This window comes from Podarcis muralis, chromosome 8 (genome assembly GCF_964188315.1).
Source record: "Podarcis muralis chromosome 8, rPodMur119.hap1.1, whole genome shotgun sequence".
Lineage (NCBI taxonomy): Eukaryota > Metazoa > Chordata > Lepidosauria > Squamata > Lacertidae > Podarcis > Podarcis muralis.
In genome coordinates, this window is record NC_135662.1 from 78,730,989 (window position 1) to 78,758,248 (window position 27,260).

Sequence of the window (27,260 nt, forward strand, 5' to 3'; positions counted from 1 at the left end):
TTTAGGATTTTAAATTATAATTAAAATCTTTATAGATTGTTTTAAAATAGTAACTTCTCATTTGCTACAGATAATTATAGTGAGGGATTACCCAGCATCACACCATATGCAGCAGATAGGATAGTTATCAGAGTGCATTGTAGAGTTGGCCTAGAAGCTAGATAATGTAATTAGTGTGTTCTTGAAATGGAGTGTTAAAATGGAAACATTTAAATTGGCAAAACTATTATATTGGGCTCATGTTATTAATCTTCAAGAAGGATGGCAAAGGGATTTAATGAGTTTTAAATGTGAGACTAAGATTGATGACTCTTCTTCTTTCTAATACTCAATGCAGAGAAGCATGCAAACCATGGTTAGTGTGTGAAAATACCATGCAAAGTTCAGGTGGTAATTTTTAATTTTTTTAAAAAAATACAGCTTTTGCAGTTGATTAACTTTTTGTCTTTTGCAGAATATTTAAATAGTTATTTTTCTTTTTAAAAAACCCCCACAAAACCCCTGTATTCCGGCCACTTAGGAATACTAGTTCTTGGCTTCTCTTATTACTGATTATTGAAACTACCCAATTGTTTCTTGACAATAAGGCGACTGATAAAGCTTGCAAATTATGGGCTCATGTAGGGAGCTTTAACCTAATTCCAATTCTCATGTTCATTTAGAGTTGTACCCTCCTACCCAAAAACTCTGTTTGTAATTTGTAATAAGACATTTTGAACCAAAGTCCTGTTTTTGCACCTGCATAGTCAGTCTTCAGATCAGGTCAGCAACCCTTACTCAGCCTTAGAAACTCTCCTTTCTTCATGATAAATTAAAACATGTTGAGGTTTCTCCAATTTCTTTATTTAGATATGCATTTATATGCCACAATGATACATAGGGATTCCTACTGCCTGGTGTCCAAATAACTCATTTACCACTCACAGTTCCGACTTCACTCATTGGCTAAAAAACTCTTGACAGGCAACATCAGTGAGGCTGGCTCATTTCACACACAAAAATGCAAACACACAAACACACACACACTTAGAATGATACCTGCACATTTTGCTTCATAACTTTCTTTCTAGGAGGGATAAAGGTAAAGGTAAAGGTACCCCTGCCCGTACGGGCCAGTCTTGACAGACTCTGGGGTTGTGCGCCCATCTCACTCAAGAGGCCGGGGGCCAGCGCTGTCCGGAGACACTTCCGGGTCACGTGGCCAGCGTGACATCGCTGCTCTGGCGAGCCAGAGCCGCACACGGAAACGCCGTTTACCTTCCCGCCAGTAAGCGGTCCCTATTTATCTACTTGCACTTAAGGGTGCTTTCGAACTGCTAGGTTGGCAGGCGCTGGGACCGAGTGACGGGAGCGCACCCCGCCGCGGGGATTCGAACCACCGACCTTTCGATCGGCAAGCCCTAGGCACTGAGGCTTTTACCCACAGCGCCACCCGCATCCCTTTTTCTAGGAGGGATAGAGACTCACTAAAAAAAACAACCAACAACCCCTTAGAGACTGGTGCTCCTTCTGGCTATGGACCTGGCATATCAGTACCCCTCTGTACCCACTTTTTGGTAACTCTAAAGGGGAAGGGGGATGTGTGTGATGGGAAGCAAATGCATGTGTATCTGTACTTTTTAGCGTGTCTCTGATTGTGTGTACTTGTTAGTGTAGTCGTGTGACTGTATACTTGTGTGAGAGCTTCTGTGCACATGTGTTTTGCAAGAAATTGAGGCGTAGGAACATGTCTGCAAATTAATGAGGTGAAAGAAAGAAGTAAATGGGAGGTGAAATTAGCAGAGAAGTAAATGAATGAAGGCAGGATGGGGGATGATGACATCATCATATTTCAAAACATGCATATTTTCAACTTTTTCTTAAAAGAGATCTGGAAGGGGTTTGAGATAATCTTCTAACTTAAGGTCCTCAAGAAGATCATAGCAAATGACTATATATATATTTAAGATGCAGTACCGTACATTTTAGTCTTCTGCCTCAACATTAGTTAAAAGGAATTGGTCCTAGCTAAATATTTTAGGGATTTTTGAAGATACAGCATTCTGATGCTCTTTGCAGCTGGTCACCCTGATGACATTTATATCAGAACTGGTACTGGTGTTGGTTTTACCGTGCAAGAATCTTGGTGGGTATCTTTTTCCTTTTCTCCAAATGTATCTAGCTGAATGGAAAATAGCTCTATAATCCTTGTTGACAACCTGTAAATTTCTAGCAAGGGCTGATTCAAGGTTTATTTTCTCCCAATATATTCTCACCAGTAATAATCTCTAAAATCTAGGTGACCAATGAGAGCTTCTGTATTTGCCTGCTCAGTCACTGAGCTTTAGATTCGGGCGAGACAGGGATATCTTTGCTAATGAGTCAGCCAGAACCGATGTGACAAATCACATTTATATTTGGATTAATTCATGTTAGTGCATTGCATGATATCATGAAATAGATGGCTGCTCTTGATGATTACACACACACATTTGTATACTCCCCCCCCCCCATCTCAAAGCTACTCAATATCATTGGATTATAAGGTTTCAAATGACAGTATGTGTGGTGACAAAATGCAAAGAAATAGAGCAGTGTTTCCCAAACTTTTTTGGGCAACGGCACACCTGTTTACTGAAAAAAAATCTCGCGGCACACCACCATTAAAGCCCCGCCCCGTGACGTCAGCGCGCAGCGTCACGCCGGGAGGGACGCACGAAAGTGAAAGTTTTTTCCCTCCCCCCTCAGTCCCTCGCTCGGAATTCAGCTTGTTTGGGGCATCGCTCCGGCTGCTCCCTCTCCCGCCGCGCAGGAGCGATGCCTCTCTCTGGCTCTCCCTCCGCGCAGTCTACGGAGACAAAGCGAGAAATGTAAGACTAAATCTAAGTGAATCAATAAGAAAGGAGGATATGATGGTATGTAAATTAGACGGGCAGGTTGAGATGACAGGAGGGGCTGGGATGGATGCGGCTCTGTAGGAGAGAGGGGCAACCCGGGCAGCGGCTGAGAAACCCGCTGCGTCCGCCGGTTTCCACTTATTCTGCCCCGCGTGGGGAAGAAGGCGGGAGGCCTGTGGCAGGAGCTCCGCCCCGAGGGTTGTCTTCTGCTGCGCCGGGTGAGAGGATCCGTCGCTAAGCCGGACACACGCACGCTCTTCTCCGCCCAGAGGTTCGGGAGCGCACGCAGCTCGGGCTCGGCTGAATCTCCCACCAAGCGCCTCCTGCTCGCCGCTGCTCTTGGCTCCAGCCTCCCTCGCTTTGCGCGCCGAGCGGCTCCTCGCCGCCGCCGCCCCGCCTCTCGCCGCCCGACTCGCCCGCCTCCCTCCAGGCATCTCGCGGCACACCAGCCGATGTCTCACGGCACACTCGTGTGCCGCGGAACACCGGTTGGGAAACACTGAAATAGAGTACTTTTTGTGGAAGAGGGGATCCCAGCACATGGATCTTTTACTTCACTCGTTCATGACGGGCTCCACCTGTCAAAATAACTGTGCAGGAACCTCATCCTCCCTTCTGTCAAAGGACAATCGCATATTCCACATTGAAAAATCACTATATCCAGAAATAGGTTTCTTGCAGAGAAACAGTATTAGATAAGGAGGCACATCTGCCAAACCTCAGCTGCTAAAACCTTAGAGCTGACTGAAACCAATCAAGTGTCAAAATAATCCATCTTTGGTATACAGAGTTCACCTTTAAATCTTTGTGATCATGAGGCCAGTTCTATGAAATAAAACAAAAAACCTGTTAGCAGTGGGGTTTTTAAAAACACTTCCATGCTTCCAGTGAAAAATTGAAGACTGATTTAATATTACTGCATAGAGGTATCTTCCAATTATAGTAACTACTTATCTTTATTGTTTCAACTCAGGAGTAATTAATGTTCTTAATTCTTCAAGATCTATATTTTTAATACAGCCCTTTTAAACCTTCTTGATCTTGATTGTTTCATATTCCCCAATTCTTTGAGCTCTAGTAAATCTCAGAGGCAGCCTTTCCTAAGATCTTTTCACTTGTGAAGAGAAAATACTGGAGAATTACAATGTTTTTGAAATGTCTTTTTAGTCAAAAACAATATATGTTGAGGCACTGAATGTTCTCCAGGTATCTTCTTTAATGTATTTTTAATCTCCTGTTGGAAGCTGCCCAGAGTGGCTGGGGAAACCCAGCCAGATGGGTGGGGTATATGTAATATATTATTATTATTATTATTATTATTATTATTATTATTATTATTCAGATTTACACTGTTTTCCCCCAGTTGCCACTAACCATCCATGCCCTTATAGTTTCCCAAGTTATTTCCCCATTTCCAACACGCTTAAATCACACACACACACACACACACACACGGCCTTGTTTTTCTTTTACTGGCTATAACAAAAATTATAAAACTATTCCCTCTAGCTCCCACCCTGGCAAGTTTGGTGTGATCTGCATTTCCCTGCTCTAGGAGCATTGACTGACCCTCAGTATCCATTACCAATCAGCTTTAGCTATAAACAAGCCTAGGGATATGGTTGTCCTCTCTATGTGAAGCAGCACAGTAGTGTTCCTATAACAATATTATGGTATTCTTTTCTTCATTTACCTGCACTAAAAGCTGCTATGAATGACTTCCATTCTACTTGCAGAATCAGAGCTAGCCAAAGCAATGAGCAGTTTAGAAATATTGGGTCTTTATCAGTAATAATTCCTGTTCAGACATAATGGGAACAATATGCAGCCAATCTGAAGCTGCACCTTGGTTTCCGAATGTTTTGGAAGTCGAACGGACTTCCAGAACGGATTCCGTTCGACTTCTGAGGTACGACTATACAAGAAAACAAAGTGACAGAGCAACATGTGGCTTTGCAGGATTCCTGACCCAGCTTGGTGCACTGTAACAATGCAGTTGGACTGAGAGAGAGATAAAATCACTGCGATGTTATTTGACCCCAGCACAGACTGGTTGCACACCTGTAGTGTTCATTTTTCAGTACCGTAAGCTTATTGTTTCTAACCAAAGGACATGACAAATCTGCAGCAACCAGATCAACAAAACATTACAGAACATAGTACAAGAGGTGGGGGGAAGCATTTTGACAAGATGCTTTCTAGAGTTGATTATCACCCAATTCCATACATCACAATGCAGGAAAAGCTCAATTGTCATAGTAGCAATTTTTAAAATATACTGTAACTTTGCACACTCTACTCATGCTTGAATTGTTGGCCATCTGTACAAAGAAGGACTGCTGTAATGTTAACCAGTCCTGGGTATGCTCTGTTTCTTAAGTAGTTGAGAAGTGCTTTGCCAGATCAAACAAGACTCCACTTTTCAAGATGCTTGAATTCATAGACCATTCAACAGAAACAGATCAGATTGGTGGACCAAGGTCAGCATCCTACCCATACCTGCTTAGCTAGCTAGAGCACTGCCTTCCTTTTACCTTCCTGGAACAACTTGCTTCTTTTGATCTATAGAGCCTCAAACAGTTTGGATTCTGCTTGCTCTGCAATTTATTGTATTACATTCATCATATTTTTTTAAATTTACTCTTCCTCTAAGGATCCCAAGACAATGTATATAGGACTAACTCATTTACTCCTTGTAATAATAAGAGAAAATATAGCCGAGTCCTCCATTTGCCACTTTATTTGTAGCTGAGAAGTTGGGGGTACTTTTGTTATTTAAGGAGGGGAAGCATAGAAGGGCAAAGGGCTCACTTGCAATAGGCATTATTCCTATTTCAAACTGGGAAAACTTAGTTAGGCTACAACCCAGCAATAAAAAAGTGACTGATGTGATGCCATTTTAAGAAAATGCTTGGACTCTGCAGGCTCTGAATTTGAGTCAAAAGGTTTAAACAACAACAGCTCACCTTTAAGAGACAATGATTTGCCTACAACCACCAAGGAAGCTCCATAGCTGAGTGGAAATGTGGTCCAGTTCCAACTGCCCATTGCATTAAAAGACAAATTGGGAGTAGCGTGAGGTAGGCAGAAGAACAATCAAGCTAGGCTATGGCTTTGAAAGGTCTCAGTGTAACCTAGTAGCTTTTATCCCCAGAAGGGAATCTTTTGGCCGCTGAAGAGTGTCATGGGTGGGACTTACTGGACATGAATTCCTTGTAGTGTTCATGCATACATGCATTTCTGCTGAAACTGATTTGCCAAGCATCTGGGGAATGATCAGATTTCAGCTCTCTGAAGCTCCTTTAGGAGTTGACAAAAAGAGATTCCAGCTTGAAGTATAGCATTCATCACCATTTAAAAAACATTTGCAGACTGAAGAAGAATTGTCGACCATCTGTTGTATAATGCTTCTTGTAAAGTGTCTACTATATTTATTTGTATCTTTGGAATATCATTTCATAGATGTTTTATCTGCCTAATAATAAGGATGGATTTGAATCTCATCTTTTGCATGACAGTAAGACTCACACATTATACACAGAATAAATTTTGACCAGAAATGAACCCAACGTCTAAACAATTGATTTAGGTGTGATTTTGGGGGTGGGTCAGTTTCTGATACTCTGTGTCGGGAATGTTATTAGCGCTAATAATTCCTCTTCATACATTTTTTCAAGACTTTTGAGCAGCATGCAGCAATAGGCTGTTCGTGTTAAACCACCATTAAGGTAAAGGTAAAGGAACCCCTGACCATTAGGTTCAGTCGTGACCGACTCTGGGGTTCTGGTCTCATCTCACTATTGGCCGATGGAGCCGGCGTACAGCTTCCGGATCATGTGGCCAGCATAACTAAACCGCTTCTGGCGAACCAGAGCAGTGCACGGAAATGCCGTTTACCTTCCCGCCGGAGCGGTACCTATTTATCTACTTGCACTTTGACGTGCTTTTGAACTGCTAGGTTGGCAGGAGCAGGGACTGAGCAACGGGAGCTCACCCCGTCACGGGGATTCGAACCACCGACCTTCTGATCGGCAAGTCCTAGGCTCTGTGGTTTAACCCACATCACCACCACCATTAGCTATGGTTTAAAATAACATGCAAACATCCTTTGTGCTGGAGAAAGTGTAGTGAACTTAGAATAAGTGTGCCATATATGGTGGGAATGTAATACAGTTCAGCAGCCTTTGTGGAAATAAGTCTCTTCAGTTTTATTTTTCTAGAAAAAAGAGGTGATAGAGCTCACCATGAACACCTCCCTTGTTCTCTTAGAATGGCAATGGAGAAGATGTCGGAACTGAGTTCCTGTGAGGTCCCACTGAAAGCAAGCACTGAGTCTCATCACACACCAAACGGTCCTGTGTACAGCACAACTTGGTTTATTGTCTATTTTTTATGAAAAACAAAAAGATTAGTATGAAGAATTGATGGCATTCTTTACTCATAGCAGCAAAGTACTGTATTTTTCACTCTATAGGACACACTTTTTCCCCTCCAAAAATGAAGGGGAAATGTGTGTGCATCCTATGGGGTGAATGCAGGCTTTCGCTGAAGCCTGGAGAGCGAGAGGGGTCGGTGTGCACCGACCCCTCTCACTCTCCAGGCTTCAGGAAGCTATCCGCAACCCTTCGGAGCACAGCGGGAGTTCCCGCCAGGCTCCCAAGGCTTGCAGATGGCAGCCTGCAGCCCAAGCCCGGGGAGCGCAGCGCAGCGCTGCGCACCCTGGGCTTTGGGCAGCTATCCGCCAGCCTTCGGAGGCCGGTGGGAGTTCCTGCCAGGCTCAGAAGGCTTGCGGATAGCAGCAAGCTCTAGGAGCGAAGGCTAAAGAGGAAGCCAAGACAGCCAGCAGGATGGATAATAATTTTTTTTCTTTATCCCCCCCCAAAAAAAAAAACTAGGTGCGCCCTATGGGCCGGTGCGCCCTATAGAGTGAAAATACAGTCATTTATTGCTCAAAACTGGGGGGGGGGGAGAGAAAGAGAATCTGGACGAGCATTCGAAACTCCCATTGTTCTAAGTGCGTTTTGCGAAAGGGAATTTCATAAATGCGAGCAGTTTCTGAGCTCTGGGCGCAGTACTGCACCTAAGATTTCAGATGAAAACTGCCACTGCTGGCCCCGAGGGTGTGGGAGGAGAAATTCCTCCCCACTCAACTTCCAAGAGATCACTGCAGCATCAGGCAAGCTGATAGGTTCCGCCTCGGAGATGGCCTTTCGCTCTTGGCGGCCTCGAAAAATGTACATAAGATCTTAGATGCAGTTCATTCATTTTCAGCTTTGAATTCTTGTTATCAAAAAGTGCACCTAGACATTCCGTTGTTGCTCCCATAACCTAGGTTTAAGGTGCCATTTAGCTCCTAGCTTTCATATCTCTGTTTCTAACACTGGTCTGGATAACCTACATCTATCCCCATGGAGGCAAAAAGTATGGACAGTAATATCAGTGGAAAAGCTTACTAAACACTGAAAGCTCTGAGTGGTGCTCTTAGCCTTGCCCCTCACAGAAAGAGACAAACAACAATGGTTCGTATATACTAATAATGCTGTAGATACACTGGAACCAATATGCAAGGAACAATCAGGAATGAAGTATCACTGCCCCTGGTATTGACAAAGTGGTGCAAATTTGCTTTTGTCTGACATGAGCTAATTATATTATAAAATAGCCTCCTCTGTGTCGATAGAGGGTTACTAGTTTTGGTCTAAGCAGTTGTATTTATAATGCTTATTTTGGACGTTATACATTTTAAATACAGCACACCATCCCATGTTTATAGACGAATTAGGCGGCTGGCAAGGCGAACCTTTGAAGTTAGAGCTTTAATGGTTTCTGCAAAATACCACATACTGCTCGATGTGTGGAATGCATTTTCTCTTTACAACACAAGCCTGATAAATGTTGGCTTGGACCTGTCATCATGTTCTGAACAAGTCTTTTCATTAAGTGGTTATTCATGTAAGTGGACTGTACAAACCTAAAAAAGATTAAGCTGCAATTGCAGTGACAGATGTGGATCCATCAGTCCATTTTTATAAAGATCAGAGTGCAGCCCACGGAGGAGCTGTTAGGAAGGCAGGCATGAGCAGAAAAGTAGGAGGCTCATGGAGATGATGAGATGGAATCCTAAAGAGGCAGAAAGTGATGCTGTAAAACCAGTTCAGAAAATACATCTCTAACACTTTTTGAAGAATGTGTGGGAAAGGACATTTGAACTCACGAAGCCGGATTTTAATGTCACCGATGTTTCCCAAGATTTATTGTGATGTAACTGAGAGTAGAATTAGGTCACTTAACCATCACCCTCTGGTCAACTCATTTTCTTGTTGTTGTTTAGTCGTTTAGTCGTGTCCGACTCTTCGTGACCCCATGGACCAGAGCATGCCAGGCACTCCTGTCTTCCACTGCCTCCCACAGTTTGGTCAAACTCATGCTGGTAGCTTCAAGAACACTGTCCAACCATATCGTCCTCTGTCGTCCCCTTCTCCTTGCGCCCTCAATCTTTCCCAACATGCATGTGAAATGCCCAGAACAATTAAGATGTGCTATATATACACTAATACAGTATTTGCTATGTAGAATTATCATATTTGAATTGAAATGCTATATAAATATTTTAATTACCAACTGATGTATTAATTGAACAAGTAGGGTTTTTTGTTATTTTTACTGCTAAGACACTCAACCTTACCAATTTTTCTTTTACATTCCTCTTAGGGTGTGGGTTGCTCATTCCCAAATCCTGTTCATGATCACTGAGTTTTGTACACCTCCATTGTGGTTTGAGTTTGTTTGTTTACTTATGTGGGTGGTGAGGGCTGGACTCAATCGTTGTGCCTAAACCAAGATACCTTGAAATCTTACATTTTTCCATTGTTTTCTATGGGTACTTCTCACCTTCTGTATATGATGGAATTAAAAAGGGATGCACAGAAACCTGTAGTGTCAAAAACCTCATGAGAAATGACATAATCTGTTCATGCTAAGAAAAAATATGCAGGAATAGATGTTTTACAAATAAGTTAGTGACAAAGAAAGATAAATTAAGCAGTAAGACAATGGAAGGCTCATTTATTCAGCACTACTGTGCAACCCCCATGACTTACTTAACAATTTAGCTATGTTGATTTTCCTGATGAATCACTGTACATAGCTACAAGACATTAACATCACCATAATTAAAAAGTGCACTTCTTTAACTATGTCAGAACGTCATTTGAGTATACTCCCTATTGTCACATTTTGTTTGTAATTTACAAGACAGTTAGCAGTGCCAACACACAGGCTAGAATTAAATATAATGCCATCAATATAGATTTAGACAGAAAAACATTTTTTAGTACTCACATTAACTGTTGGCGATGAAGACTTATGATATCTTTACCTGATGCACTGGGTTGTGTGAAAGCAACAGGAGTTAATTTTACATGCCTAATAAAGTACACATTAAGCACAATGCAGTTGATGTGCTGGTTACACGTTCATAGTTTTTGGCAATTCTTTATATATTAGGTGTTCCTCACCATTTTGATTTCCTTCAGATTATTTCAATGGTCAAATTAATTAACTAGATGGGATTTCATAGCAATACTACAATTGTATTTATCAAGCGTGTTCAGCCACCATGTGTACTTTTTCTTGCTATTCTAGCCTCATATGTGACTGTTAGATGGTATATACACCAAACATTTAAAGCACATTGAAAGTACATGACTCCCCCCAAAGAATCATGGGAACTTGCCCCTCATACAGCGCTATAACTCCCAGCACCCTTACAGTTTGTTTTCTAATGTAGACAAAGCTGTGCTGAATTCAGACAGAAGTGTGAATCAGTGAAAAGTATGTTTTTTGTTAAATGTTAGGAGTATAACTCAAACCACTCTCCAAGTATAGCTCAGACAAATATGTCTCTAGTAGCCAAAACAGCAAAGACTCTCAGCTACTACACAAGTTTCTAATGGGGGGAGAGAGATTACTACTGAACAATGATATTGAAGGTTCAAGAAAAACATTTTAGATCATTCAGGGAGGCATTTTATTCAAGATTATCAGATCAAATCCCTGTAAGAAACATGGTGTGAGGGACCATTTAAAAATAATAGGATTTGCTTTCTTTCAAAAGGATGCTTGAAAGGTTAAAACCAATGGGCAGATCATGGCAGGTAGAGCAAATTAACTTTCTATCCATGATGACCTTGAGGGAGCACAAACGGATACCAAATAAAAAGAAAATATACTTATTGATTAATAACAAACTTTAGCTGTGATCAATATTTATATCCCTCACTCAACAGCTGACTCAGATCTCTTTCCTTATTGGGATTCATTAGAAATCCCGTTGAGTGATAAAAATACATTGAGTTTGAAATAAGAGTATCAGGAGTCTTAAATGCTACAGTAAGTAATTTGAGTGGTCTCTTTAGTGGCGATTACTGATTCTGATGTGCAAGATTACTGGGATGGCTCCCCAGTGAATACCCTAGGTAAATCTCTGTGGATTTTAATGATGAAACAAAATGTTACCATTCTGTCTGAATCAACCAGGAGTTGTATTCTGAAAGCTTATACCTTCATTTTTATCACAGTGGAAGAACAGTGAATGGTTTTTAATTTGGAGGACTCAAGTTTTAGACTAAGAAGTGATTCCAGGCATCTCCTTCCCAACCAGTAGTTTCCATGTGAGCCTGGGAGTGAAACAAAAATGAACTCTCCAAAGAGCTATCTGTTACCACAATGTGCTGGAAATATGAATACCCTTTGGCTATCCCATTGGCCATTGTCAATCCCTGCAAAGAGGTTAGGGGTGAATTGGGTGATATTCAGCTAACTTTTACTCAGAGTAGACGCAATTAATTTCAGTGGGTCTCCTCTGTGTAAAACGCGGTTGAACACCACACACGATTGTTCGTTTTTGGCTCCCACCACCACACACAAACACTATTCTCACACTGTACCAAAAGCTGATGTTTGTGCTCATCTTTTATGAACATTTGTCCGATTATTTGCGGCAAGTAACCATCACTTTCATGCAAACCTGCATGTCCCTGTTCTTCAGAGATAGAGCCGTGTGTTCAGTTGCTATAGCCCTGCCCTGGGATTAAGTAGCAGCCACGCCAATGAGTTGGTCTCAGAATACAGATTCAAAATTCTCCTGGCTCACCCACAAAATGCCCTATTCAATGAGGCGGCGTTAGGGGAGGAATGCGTTGGACTGAGTGCTTTTCACCAGTGGTTCCCAGTTAGTTAAGTACTGCGAACCCCCTGTTTTTCAAAAGCCAAGTCGTAGAAATTTTTTTTTGAAAACGTTGATATCTCTGTGGTAGTTTTTGTTATGTGAATGGTGCCACCATACCCTCCAACATGTCCCAGCATAGAACCGGGTCACGCATCTTCCGGGCCATGCTCCTGCACATCACATGACCCACACGAGAGCACGGCGCCCAAAAATGGGCAATTTGGGGCACTGGGATCTCACACATTTTTGGGTGCCATGTTCTTGTGTTAGATCATGCCCCCCCCAAGAAAACCCAGGGTGTACCAGACAGTTGATGGGTATGTGTCACAGACCCCCTGGCTGGGTTAGGCAGACCCCCTCTGGTCCACGGACTATCAGTTAAGAGCCACTGTTCTACTCCAATACCGGATCACACAGCATATTCTTCTGGTTCCCTTCTTTCAGGGAGAGAGAAACAGTTTCTCAAACTGCAGATCCCTGTTCCACATGGCAAGCCGCTTTGGAAACTACCGTATTTTTCACTCTATAGGACGCACTTTTTCCCCTCCAAAAATGAAGGGGAAATGTGTGTGCGTCTTATGGAGCGAATGCAGGTTTTCGCTGAAGCCTGGAGAGCGAGAGGGGCCGGTGCGCACCGACCCCTCTCGCTCTCCAGGCTTCAGGCAGCTATCTGCAAGCCTTTGGAGCCCGGCGGGAACTCCCAACTCCTGCTGCGCTCTGAAGGCTTGCGGATAGCAGCCTGTTCTGGGGGCTGGGGTCAGGGGAAGCTCGGGCTTCCCCCGTCCCCAGCCCCGCAAGCTCTGGGAGCGGCAGCGAGGTTGCACACAATCTTGCCGCCACTCCTGGACCTGTTCTGGGGGCTGGGGTTGGGGGAAGCTCAGGCTTCCCTCGCCCCAGCCCCGTGGCTGGGGGGGAGGGGAAATAATTTTTTTCCTTTATTTCCCCCCCTAAAAACTAGGTGCACCCTATGGTCCGGTGCGCCCTATGGAGCGAAAAATACGGTAACTAGTTGAAAAAAAAGATAACAGACTGTGAAAAGGCATGTAGTTCTGTTGTTCAAAAGAGGGGGACACAAAAGTCACACTGTGCGCTCTCAAGCCCTTGGGCATGCCTAAAGTAGCTCTTTGGATCCCAGCTCACAGGTCATATAATACATACTGCTTTAGCAAAGCATTGAAAAGGCATTCTTGCTGTGCCATAAAATCCAACACAGAACAGTGAACATGGTTGAAGGTTGTTTAGGTACAGATAACTAACCTACATATTTTTGCAGCTCAGACTGTTGTGAAACAGAAAATGTTGTGAAACAGAAAATGCACTACAAAAATTTTATTACTAATTTCTAGCAAGCTCTAGCTTGAATTAATTGTTTATCTTTCTTACTAGTGGCAGCACGTTTACACAGCAAGGTGGGGTGGTGAGAACAGGCTCCTTATTCATGCCTGTTACAGTTCTAATTTATGATTACTGTGTTATTAGTACATGATCATGATTGTGCCAAAGCTGATTATGCTTATTGTATCTCTTTCACAAGCAGTGGCAATGGAGGCTCTTATGAAATCACAGATGTTGAAGCAAAGCCACTACCTTCAGTTCCCCAAATGCAACAATAATGTGGTGTGCCAAGGGGAATAGCAGCAGGATTAGAACCCATGCATCTCACTCCAGAGAGCAACAGCCTAACCACAGTCTCAGTAACACTCCTTTGCTGCTGCTGCTGCTGCTGCTTCTTCTTCTTCTTCTTCTTCTTCTTCTTCTTCTTCTTCTTCTTCTTCTTCTTCTTCTTCTTCTTCTTCTTCTTCTTCTTCTTCTTCTTCTTCTTCCCCTGCCCATAGCAGATGTTGAGCTACAGTACCAATTATCAAGATATGATAATATAATAATATTACACAACACAAGACAGAAGGGGGGAAAGCCATAACTCAGGAATAAAGGATTCACTTCGCATGCAAAAGGTTCCAAGTGAACCAATGGGCTTGGATAACATGACAAAGCTTCCTAGGTATGCACTGTATACATAGATATTTTAATTTTCAAACAAGACAACTACTTGAGGCAATAATATAGTTAACATTGAAAGCTCAGATGGCTAGCACCCTCTTTCTCCATGACATGTTCTGCCTTGCTTCTCCATATTATGCATCTTGTCTGGCTGTAATACATCTGTTTTGCAATCCTTGCTCAGTTCCAGACAGTGTGTTTCATCTTTTATTTTGGTTACCTGAATACGAGCTATGATGGGTATGTTAATGGCAGATGGCAAAATTTGGTGTACTATTACATTCCTGTTCATAAGACTAATATGCATCAGTTATGGCCAAAACCACTCCATAGCAGTGATACCCAAACTGTGTTGTGGGGCACACAAGCATGCTGTGGGAGGAGCTGAAGTGAGCCTTGGAAAATTAAGTTGTCATACTGGATACACCCACCATGTTGTGCCCACAGAGCAGGGAGATCCTGCAAGCATTGATACAGCCTGTGCTACAACTGACAGATCCAGGGGGATTCCAGGAGCTTCACTACTGCTCAGAAAGCCCTGAGTCATAATTGACTGGGTGAAGGGGAGACAAAATTCTGGGAGACAATATTAATTGGACTATCATAAAGTTTCAAGGGCAATGCTTGCCTGTCTGCCTATTCTGGGAACTGACGAAGAAAATGTATAAATGTAAAGTGTGCTTACGGTTTTGGGCCAGAAAAAAAGCTGGGCTCCAAAACTTAAAGGTGAAACAATATATCGTTTTTCTACCTCTTATTATATAGTGGACTCAGCTATACAACTGCAAATAAAAGTGTGTTGTAAAGTGCATTATACAAATGTAACACTAGATGGCGATGGTGAGCTATGGCAAATGCAATATATTTTTCAAAACTTTTTTAAAAAATAATAACAATTCCACAACGTTTTTTATATGTGTGTAGATTCCACCAGGGTCTATATTGCTTTGTTATGCACATCCCAGTTCTTTGAGCTGTGCGAGACCAGCACTGGTTGTCTTTCGAAGAAGTAATGACTGAAAACTTAATGTGTTTCTGTAATATAAAAGGTAAAGGTACCCCTGCCCGAAGGCCAGTCGTGACCGACTCTAGGGTTGCGCGCTCATCTCGCTCAAGAGGCCGGGAGCCGGTGCTGTCCGAAGACACTTCCGGGTCACGTGGCCAGCGTGACAAAGCTGCATCTGGCGGGCCAGCGGCAGCGCCGCACATGGAAACGCCGTTTACCTTCCTGCTATAAAGCGGTCCCTATTTATCTACTTGCACTTAGGAGTGCTTTCGAACTGCTAGGTTGACAGGAGCTGGGACCGAACGACGGGAGCTCACCCCACTGCAGGGATTCGAACCGCCGACCTCACAATCGGCAAGTCCTAGGCACTGAGGTTTTACCCACAGCACCACCCGCATCCCATTCTGTAATATAGGAATATTTTAAATATCCTCTAACAGCAGCACTCCTTTCCACATCAGATGCCCAGAGAGAGGCACTCCTACATCCCCAGATGCTATGGTTCCTCTCTGCCACTTTCTACATCTCCCTCCCTCCACATGTCATATTTTCAAAAACACGTGCCTCTGCCTCTTTAGCACACCCTAGAGTGGTCTTCATATCAAGAAACAATCTTCTAACAATTTGCTCCAATTGAAAAAAAATATCCCCTGACTGCACAGGGCTATTAACATTATTTTGACTCTGACCAGGTATTGTTTAAAGGCAGGGATGGGGCACCTTTTTCAAACCATGGGCCACATTTCCTTTTGGGCAGCCTTCTGGGAGCCACAAGCTGGTGTTGGGTAGCACCCAGGATGAAAGTGGGCAGAGCAACAAATATGATTCCCACCCCCACCCCTTTGTACCATAGGTGTCAGGGACTGGCAGGCCACTGGCAAGTGTGCACCGGGGATAGACTCAGGGCAGTGGTTTATGAGGGGCTGTGCCAGCCTGACAGAGGCCCAAACCATAAACCATAATTATCATGGCTTTGTGCACATGTGCTTCATGTCCTTTCTATGGGGGAATAGAATTGTGGCCCCTAACTTTAAGAAATGCAGTATTCCTGCCTTATATGCAGCAGAAAGCAGTGGGGACTGGGATTTTGATTGGAATGACAGGAAGCTAGAAGGTACTGGGCCACAAAATTTATTGCGGACATTTGGATACGGGTAGACGAAGTGTGACAAAATGAAAACTAGCTTTTAATATAATATAGGAAGAAGTGTCTAGGAGCTATATTTAAGTACTATAGAGGAAGGTTTGGGAAATATTGGAGTACTAGATACATTAAGCGTTTTGTTATAGTTTTACTCAAGAATTCCGAATTCCAGGAGCCCCTTGGATGGCACATTTATTTCACTCAAGTGAATCATATCATAATAGGCAATTTTTGTGGTGTTGTTGGCCCTGTGAGGGAGGGATTATGTATTTGGCAATATGGAGGCAAATCATGAGCTCTTTCTTGTGGCGCTGACCTTCGCGAGCAGGGAAACTTTACTATGATGAAATAGGTAATCTCTCAAAAACAAAATTCCAGGAGAGGATTGGAACTGGGGATTAAACATCAGAACAAATATTCTGTGTTATGGCAGTTAAAAGCCCTCCAGAGAAGTTATTTGGATAGATTGAGGACACTCAGCTGGAAAGTCATAGCTGGATTCACAAGGATACAAAACTTTGTTGACTGTTCTGAGGCGGCTGTATGTTACTTTTTCAGACCTAATTTTTATACTTTATCTAAGGCCTCATCTGAGGATTAAAAGATACAAATGTTACATTTCAGAGGGATTTCCTGTTGTTGTTAAATAGTTTGTGTATCGTAATTTTATTATATATTTATGCACATATTATTGCAATACTAATCTTCACTGAGGAAGTTATTACACTCAGGGGATTCGGGATAATTGTTTTTAATTACCCATCAAATATTTTAAAATGCAAGAGATATTGTCGTGCTTCTTTTTTTGCTGCTGATGCTTAGGAATAGTTTGTGTCAGTTATTACCCTTTTTCTTTTTCTTTCCAGAACTTGCTCACTAGTAGGGCAATGTCTGAGGGGCAAACTACACTTGAGACTAAACATGTTAACTTGGAGCGAGCCAGGGTCTGGGTTTTTCATTTTTGTTAGGTGGGTAGGATTTTCATTGGCTTTGCAGCACATATTGAGGATAGGTTTAATCCTTCTCCCCTGCAGCCATGATACCAGTGAAAAACCCCTAACCTTTTGCTGCTATTAAGATTTAGGACAGGGGTAGGCAAACTAAGGCCCGGGGGCCAGATGCAGCCCAATCACCTTCTTAATCCGGCCTGCGGACGGTCTGGGAATCAGCGTGTTTTTACATGAGTAGAATGTGTGCTTTTATTTAAAATGCATCTCTGGGTTATTTGTGGGGCATAGGAATTCGTTCATCCCCTCCCCCAAATATAGTCTGGCCCCCCCACAAGGTCTGAGGGAAAGTGAACCGACCCCTTGCTGAAAAAGTTAGTTGACCCCTGATTTAGAAAGAAAGCTCCCAATGGCATCAAGATGGGCCTAAATGTAATATCTAACTGTCCCTGTTGATTTCCAGTCAGAATGCTCCACTCTGTCTCTCTGTCAGGATGAATCTGCCACTCAATCTGGTTCTGAGCCACGGCTGTTGCCTCCTCTGTCGCCTAAGTCACAGAAATGCCAGCGCAGGCACAAACAGATAACTCAGGTCCAGTGATCCCGAAGGATTTCCCATTTGCGAACTCAGTCCCAGTGACAACCCTGCTTGGGACATTGAAGTTGGGCTTCCCTTGATTCCATATAATGGGACCCAAGAGAGCATGTTGCTATTTGGATCAACGTCTTAGCTTGCCTAGCCATACATGGCACCTATCATGCCTTTGAACTCCATTTTGCCTCCGCACTGTACTGATTTGAGCATTGAAGTTTTGAGCAGATACTGTACTCCAAATTCAAGTTCCTCGTGCTTCCTGAGAGCCAGGACACAGACAACCTGAGTTCTTGCTTAGTCAGCTGATGGGTTCCTATTCTCCTTTCTTATGGTTCTTTATGTTAAAACCAGACTTGTGCAGTGCAGTCCTTAAAATAGAGGATGCCTTCATGAAAGTTCACCTTCCCAGGCCATTCCGGTTATGCATGGGCACTCTGTGTGCTAGTATTCACTTGTAACAAAGACAATTTATTTTTCATAATAGCAAAAGAGAGCATTCAAATATTTCCAATATTTTTGACAGCTGGGTACTATTGACGCTGGTATATGTTCTGAGAAACAGTGCACTATTACTCTCTTTGCCTAGTTTTGGTTCTGGTCAAGTTTTTCTTAATATTAACCCAGTGGCTTGGATCCTAACTACCTTCTCTGTAGAGAGCATCACCCCCTGAAAATCTGTTTCAGGGAATTGGGGGACTTTTAGAAATGGTTTCAGTATAGTGCAGAATAATGCCGTTGGAGGGAGGAATGGTGGGTAATTTCTCATCTGAATGAAGGTACAACATAGGGTCCTTGCCAGTTGGTTTCAAAATGAAAACAGCGTCAAGTGTGAGAGATGTACTACTCGGTTTCAAACTCATATAGTTAAAAACAGATTCTCCGAGACTTTTCTGAGTTCTAACACATATTTTGTATGGTTTTTGTTTCGTTTCACTGCAGTTCAACTGAAGAACAGTTTCACTGGCAAACACAAGGTAAATTATGATTTTGTAGAATGCTGTGTTGAACTTTTCTTTCTTGGAGAGCCAATATTTTCAGGTGCTTTGCCCTAACTGTGCTTTTGTAATGGAAATACTGCAGCCAAGCTGCAAATATTTTATAATTGGGATAATGTTATACTTCTCCCAGACAGTATTTCCATAATCTTATAGAAACAGTATAAATTATTGCTGAACAAGTATGTCAGTTAACAACTTGGTATGTTTCTCTATTCCCAGAGCATCAGTTACTCACAGAACCCTCTGAGTCATAAATCAAACCAAGTAGGAAGTTACCAATTGTTTACTTCCCAACACCCACCCTGAACAGATTTTCATAAATCAAGCATGAAGTGATTTGTTAAAATTAAAGTATTAAAAATATAGAAAAAAAATGTCAAAGCAACTTTATACACATAATAAACTAGGAATAAGAGAGATTAACGTCATAAAATAAAAAAAGATACACGAGTTTATCCATTAAGGTTACTGGCAACCTTCCTCAGCCTGGTGTCCTCTAGATCGTTTGGACTACAATACCCATCAGACCCAGATAGCATGGCGAATGGTGTGGGATTATGGGACTTGTAGTCCAAAACATCTGGAAGGCATCAGTTTAGGAAGTCTGTGCCCCTTAATGACAATAAACTGAACTACAGATCAGTATGACATTCTCCCAGTCTGTTGATGCTTCTTACAAACTTGTTCACCTATTTAGGCCACAATACTTACATCCTGTTTTATGGCACTGAGAAACTTTCAGAGCTGTTGTTTATAGTTACCAAGGCACAGCTGGCGTCAATGGCGCCCCAAAGGGGCCATCATTTTGTTAATTCAAAAATTTAGTCCCCCCCCCCCCAAAAAAAAACCCCTATTAGACTGTTCCCTGGCCCATTGCTATAACGGAAAAGACTGCAAATTAAGGATTCAGTATTTTCAATACGATTTTAAATTTGGAATCTACAGTCTCCCTAACTGACCAGAATTGTTTCTTTGTTTATATTTATTTATTTATTGGAGGAGCGATCCTATAGCAAGATCCACCACGATTAGCGGTTTAGGATCCTGCAGATCTCTGGCTGAGCCAAGAGGTCCCTGACACAACCATAACATAAACATTGGCTTAACGTCCTCATCCTTGGTGGAGCCAGAGATACGGTAGCCTATCTCCCCCATCCTGGCTCAGCTGAGGCCCAGCTGGATGAGTGACAAACACTGGGTGTCAAACACCACACCGGAAGAACTCATTTATTGTCCAGCTCTTATATGTGAAAAAGTATATATGCTAAAGTGCAATTTGGGGGAAAAGAGAGAAAAGATTATCATTTAGTTATTGCCTCTTGAAAAAGCACATATTGAAATAAATGGAAGCGCAAAATATTATATGACACGTAACATTCCCAGAGGAATGTTGGTCACCATCCAGCACTTAGACATTATTGGCACCAAGTTTGCCTCTTCAGTAAAAATGTAACGGTAAAGGACCCCTGGATGGTTAAGTCCAGTCAAAGGCGACTCTGGGGTTGCGGCACTCATCTCACTTTCAAGGCCAAGGGAGCCGGCGTTTGACCACAGACAGCTTTCTGGGTCATGTGGCCAGAATGACTTAACCGCTTCTGGTGCAACAGAACACCGTGACGGAAAGCAGAGGGCACGGAAACACCGTTTACCTTCCTGCCACAGCAGTACCTATTTATCTACTTGCACTGCGTGCTTTCAGATTGCTAGGTTGGCAGGCACTGGGACAGAGCAATGGGAGCTGACCCTGTTGTGGGGATTCGAACCACCGACCTTCTGATCGGCAAGCCCAAGAGGCTCAGTGGTTTCGACCACAGTGTCACTCACATCCCATTAGCCTCTTCAGTACTGGATTGTGGTCAGCAGTGTAAAGATCATTGCAGACTAGCATTACAAATACCCAATAGCTTTTGCTTAATAACCTTACCTTCACTTTCCCTGTATTTTAGATTATTTAAATGTTTAAAACAATCTTTTGTTACAGATGGTCAGAAGGATATAGAAGATGAGCTCACAACAGGTCTTGAACTTGTTGACTCCTGTATTAGATCTCTGCAAGAGTCTGGAATACTTGATCCACAGGACTATTCAACTACCGAAAGTAAGTTTCTAAAGAATGTTCCTTTCATTGTGTCCTACCCTAAATTAAAACCCAGTCTGCACAGAAAATGATATGCTTTTAGGATGAAAGGATACTGGGCCATTATGGTGTTCTTATTTTATCTTTCATTTCTGAAAACCGGCAGTATTCAGTGAGCAATTGCCTTTCTCCTACCCCACTCCATGTGTGTGTGTGTGGATAACAATCTCCAAGCTGTTTTAGAGCTGCTTTCACAATATGGATAAAACCAGCATGGGGTTATTTTATGCGCAGGTAGCCTTTGGTAGAAATGTGGAGAGATGGGGAAAACATGTAATGTTTACTAACATCAAACGTTTAGGAACCAGCTTCTGGTTTTAAAAAATATTTAGATGCTTGGCATTTTGCCTGCCTCAGAAAGTAAATTGGGCTTTCAGTATACCCTATATAGGGCTTGTAAACCTTTCTATCCCCAGGGCCCACATGAGATATCTGAGGCCTACCAGTCACAAAAGTGAGATATGGGGCAGAGCTAGTCACAAAATGGGGCAGTGTGAGGAGGCAGACTTTGGCATAATCACTGGGTGACGATTGACGTCATTTTCTACCAATATCTAATTCATATCTGGAAGTTGCACAGTTATTTGCCACAACATTTTCCTTATGATCAGGGATCTGTAGCTGAGCTTTCCTCAAGCTAAATATAGACATTTGGAACTCACAAAGTAGATTAAGATATTCTGGTTTTCCACAGAAGTAATACTTTTTGTTTAAACATGGGGGGAGGATTCTACATGTAAAGAATTGTCTTTGTATTTTTAATTGTAAGTTCAGGTATGTGTGGAATGTATATGTATAACTTAAAATGAAAGTATATGTGTATGGCTTACATTTGACTTATGAAATGCAATTTTAAAAATATTACTAACTCTTGAGATGATGTTTTTTAACTACATTTACTGCCCCATGGTAACTTACTTGAGGTTGATGCTGTTGTGCCAGATGGTTCATTTCATCCATGTTCTTCCATTGCCCATGGTTTTATCCAAACATAATCACTCAAATTAGTGGCTAGGAAGGAGACGTATTGTGCATTTTCAACTCACCCTGTTCAGTACAGAACTTTTCCCTTTATGCAACAGGCTGTTGTGGTACAACTACTGCAGAAAACCTTCAATCAGACAGAAAGGAGAATTTTGCATATTAGCGGGTGCACATATTTGTGTAATACATATGTTAGCTGATACACACCTTCTTGCTGAATGCAAACATTTCATTTTTATGTATATACAGAAACCCATCTGTGAAGTAGCTCTTAAAATATTGGGGGGGTTTCCCCCTGCCAATAAATTTAAAGTTTGAGGAATCTTATGGATAACAAAGGACTTCCTCTGGCTATTTGCATACACATGGTGAACTGATGATACAGGAAACAAGTTCTGGGGTCCAGCTCTTTCAAACTCTGCTTTAAAGTAAGAATTAAAGCTATCTTATGGGAATACGTGATCCTCTAAAGCGATAGTTATTATAACAGATGCCTGGCATATTTGATTTTAATGAAAGGAATCAGCATATGTACAATACAAAACTTTATTAAGTCATTTCAACTCGCCTCTCCGTTTAATAGAGTGCTTTCAGCAATTCCCCAGTGAATACACTCCAAAAACCATCTCTATTGTAGAATCTCTAACAAAGCAGATGTTTGCGTCTGAAAAAGCATTTGGTCTTGATTTTTATTATGTTTTTCTTCTACCTGTCGCTTCCTCTGAACGAATTAAAAAGGCTGCACAACAAAAGGCCCGCATCTGCATCGTTAGATGTGTAAAAAGCCAATTCAGTCCATGTTCTCTCATTTTTTAAAAATAACCACCTGTCAGATGGTTGAAAGGGTAGAATAAGATTAAATCTGGCATCTTTTGAGCTAGCAGTCTGTTAATCAGTGAGAGTTATTTCCTTCTCATAATCCAGCAAAGGTTTCAGGGTAACCTTGTGCTGTTGATCTTGACAGACTGCTCCATGGGGATTGCTTAACACATATAATGCTCTAATTAAAGTCACATGGAATATGTCTGAGGCATTCGTTCGCCTTTGTGCATTAGTTCTTCTCTTTTGTTTTCTAAATCTTGATTACAGCGTTTCATGAGAGAGACAGAGAGAAATGTTTGGGTTCAGCCACAGTCTTTGTCTAGAAGCCCTTCCAGGCTGGTTATGGTTTCCAGCGATAGCAGGGAGGCACTCTGCAGAAGCTCAAAGACACCATTGTTGTCGTTGCTTTTATCATCATTTCATGCAGCTGAAATTGCTCCCTGAGCTAAGCACTGGTGTCCCTTGACACAAACAGTGCAGATACGCAAAATTCATCGTTACCCAGTGGGTGCATTCCACGCCAACTTTTAAACGGCTGCTGAAAACTTTTTTATTCCACCAGGCCTCTGCAGGCAATTAAGGGTACACCCCCCCACACACACAGTCTGTTGATTTTTGTTTTTAATTTCTTTTTGCTTTTAACTTGTTTTTAACTTTCTACTATTTTACAGTCTGGTTTTGTGTTTTTAGATTGTTATAAAATGCTGTTTCATACTGTGTGTGTGTGTGTGTGTGTGTGTGTGTGTGTGTAGGTGAGTGTGTCAACAAAGACCACTTCAAATTATCTGAACAATACGCTTATCATCTATCTGGATTCCTTGGGTACAATTAAGTTTCAAGTTTGTTGGACTGACGTTCTGTTTGAGTCGCAGAAACATTATTGGCAGCTTCCCACGAGCAAAACATGGCGCCCCAAAATTTGTGTTTTGGGACAATGCAATCTCACACGAAAGCTGCGTCCGGCCATGATCTCATGCATTCACACAAGAGCATGACCCCTCAAATTGGGATGTTCCAGACAGTTGATGGGTATGTGCCATGGACCCCCTGGGTAGGTTTTGTGGACCGCCTGGGGTCCACCGACCACCAGCTGGGAACCATGGATTTAGAGCATTCCTAAAGCTAAAACTGGGAGAATCATGTATAAATCTGTTTAAAGAGCTATTCAGATATATTTGTCCCTCCTTGTGATTGTCCTTGAGAGAGATCAGAAGCAGATCTTTTATCTTACACAGTCCGTTCTGCCTCTCCCCATCACCATTCCTTCAGGGAAGAGTAAATGTCCAAACTCAGAGATCCCATGTTTATTTGAGTCAATGGGAGGCAATCGCCAACAACAAAATGGGGAAGCAGGGCGTCACCGACCTTCAATTAGGGCCAGGGCCTTTTCAGTAGTGGTCCCAACTTGGTGGAACGCTCTGTCACAAGAGACTAGAGGGCCCTGCGGGACGTGACATCTTTCCACAGGGCCTGCAAGACAGAGCTGTTCTGCCTGGCCTTTGGTTTGGACTCAGTCTGACCCTTATGTTTCCCTCCCCTTATGGTTTTAATATATGGGCTACTTTTAAAATGAGGCTGCATTTTAAATTGCATTTTAACCTGTATTTTAAATTTGTATTTTCTCTCTCCCCCCCCCCATTATGTTTTTACTATAATTTTACTGGTGTTAGCCGCCCTGAGCCCGCCTCTGGCAGGGGAGGGCGGAGTATAAATAAAAATTTATGATGGTGGTGATGATGTAAGTGTACGGATGTCTTCAGAAGATTTCCCAGTACCACCTCCATGCCCTATGTAACTCATGAGTGGCATATCAGAAAAGAGTGAAAGGAATGGCAGGCAGCCATAACAATAAATCATTCTTGAAGCTTTTCTGTAGTGAGCCAGCTCTGGAAGGGTTCCTGACAGGTGAATCATATAAGATGACTGCTCTAAACCAGTGTTTCCCAACCTTGGGCCTCCAGCTGTTTTTGAACTACAATTCCCATCATCCCTGACCACTGGTCTTGCTAGCTAGGGATGATGGGAGTTGGGGTCCAAAAACAGCTGGAGGCCCAAGGTTGGGAAACACTGCTCTAAACATCCTCCATGGTCTGTTTTCTTTAAAGAGACTACTTAGTAGCTTGCAAACAGGGGGTTTTAAATATAGCTCAGTCTCACACAGAGCTCCTGTAGAACTTGCCATACAGTACCTGCTTTTTGTCCCTATCTCTGGAATAAGCACAGGAAGTGCTCGCATAGACAGAAAAGCCTCAGATGTGTTGGTGTGCCCTTGGGGTGTAGTGAGGAAGGAGAAGGGGCATGCAGTATAGACAGATTGGCTCAATATGGCGAGCCATTATAAATGGTTTATCCTGAATGTGCTGATTTGGGCTCTTTTGCTCCTCCTCACTATTGCATGGATAAAATAAACCACACTTAACTGGAGATTAGGGACGCGGGTGGCGCTGTGGGTTAAACCACAGAGCCTAGGGCTTGCTGATCAGAAGGTCGGCGGTTCAAATCCCCGTGACGGGGTGAGCTCCCGTTGCTCGGTCCCTGCTCCTGCCAACCTAGCAGTTCGAAAGCACATCAAAGTGCAAGTAGATAAATAGGTACTGCTCCGGCGAGAAGGTAAACAGCGTTTCCGTGCACTGCTCTGGTTCGCCACATGTTAGTCATGCTGGCCACATGACCCGGAAGCTGTACGCCGGCTCCCTTGGCCAATAAAGCGAGATGAGCGCCGCAACCCCAGAGTCAGCCACGACTGGACCTAATGGTCAGGGGTCCCTTTACCTTTTTAACTGGAGATTGTGTTTTTGTTTTTGCTTCCCAAGCCATGATCAAGAACAAACTTTGACTACAGAATATAGTTAGGAATGAGATGAATGATGGTCCCTGGTTGGGACATAATGCTATGCCAGTTATGGTGATTTGCTTCCTCCATCTACTAAGAGGGAGGAGCAAAGTGGATAAGCTCACATTAACTATTCACACACACACACATACGGACCACTTGGACTTTGTAATGTCCAGTAACGTTTTGACTAAATAAGGGTCTGTTTATGTTTTAACACTTACCTTCCATTCCCTCCCTTTTATGGTAAACAATCTCCCATTATCCCCCAACATTGCCTACAAGAATAAAGAATGACTGTGGTAAAGGTAAAGGTAAAGGTACCCCTGCCCGTACGGGCCAGTCTTGACAGACTCTGGGGTTGTGCGCCCATCTCACTCAAGAGGCCGGGGGCCAGCGCTGTCCGGAGACACTTCCGGGTCACGTGGCCAGCGTGACATCGCTGCTCTGGCGAGCCAGAGCCGCACACGGAAACGCCGTTTACCTTCCCGCTAGAAAGCGGTCCCTATTTATCTACTTGCACCCGGGGGTGCTTTCGAACTGCTAGGTTGGCAGGCGCTGGGACCGAACAACGGGAGCGCAAGCCCGCCGCGGGGATTCGGACCACCGACCTTTCGATCGGCAAGTCCTAGTCGCTGAGGCTTTAACCCACAGCGCCACCCGCGTCCCAATGACTGTGGTACTGCTGTCTTATTTAAAAGGGGGAAAAAGAAATGACACACACATTAGTTTTTAAGACACCGCTTGGAATTTGGGATACTATACGCAATGTGCATGTGAAGTTTATCTATTTTGATATATCTTCCCATTTTCAGATCAGGTTTTCTGGAAGATCTCAAGGGAAGATCTCCTCTTGCTCCTGGCATCCATTGCCAGAAACAAATGGGTAGAGCAAGAGTCCATCCATTTCCCAGGACATCAGCATGATGCATTTCACTTTAAAGGGAGCTTGCAATGAGAGTCGTCAGTTATACTTTAGCATGTTCCATATCATTTTCTTTGTATGCTGCAGTCCCATGGTTAAAACCATGCTCAAGGCAGCTTACAACATGAAAATGTTACACAGTACAAAAACACACACAGGAAACCTAGTCATAAGCAACAAATAAAACACCAAAAAAGTACACAACCAAGTCAAACAATTTCCACGTAAATCATAACAAAGATACAAAATAAAGATAGCAAAACAAGCCTGGACCAAGCAATACCCCAGCAGTAAAACAGCTCTGTTGAAAAGCAGCTCCCTGGGCTGTATTGTATTTGTGTGTCTTCTTCCACTGTCTTTTTCTTTTTCTTCTTCTATACCTTTCTGCCCCTATCAATTCCCCCCCCCCCCAATCATTTAAAAGAACAGAAATATTTGCATGAACATGTATAATGAAACATAAATATACATATTGAAATGCAAGGAAACATATAGCACGCGCGCACACACACACACACACACACGAGGAACCATGTACCAGTCAAGTAAATAACATGGAGTGTTCAGATATGCTACAAGCTTCAGCAGATTATTGTGTAATTAGGCTTAGTAAATCTAAAAGTAATTACTGCATAAGAAGCAGTGTAATTTAGAGGACCAAATTAATCGTGCATTTATCTGGTAATGATATGGTATCATGTAAATAACCTGACATTACATTGTCATTACCATCTGAGTAAAAAGCCTGGCTTTTATATATATA

At 42.6% G+C, this 27,260-nt stretch overlaps 1 protein-coding gene across 1 annotated transcript in view; it reads left to right on the plus strand.

Moving 5' to 3' along the window:
• Window positions 1-27,260, plus strand: part of LOC114601399 (catenin delta-2-like) — a 270,211-nt gene that overhangs the window by 232,322 nt on the left and 10,629 nt on the right. The window contains exons 4-5 of the mRNA XM_077933371.1: window positions 18,738-18,772; window positions 20,778-20,894. Of these exons, the coding sequence (XP_077789497.1) occupies window positions 18,738-18,772; window positions 20,778-20,894 (152 nt within the window). The remainder of the gene's footprint in view (window positions 1-18,737; window positions 18,773-20,777; window positions 20,895-27,260) is intronic.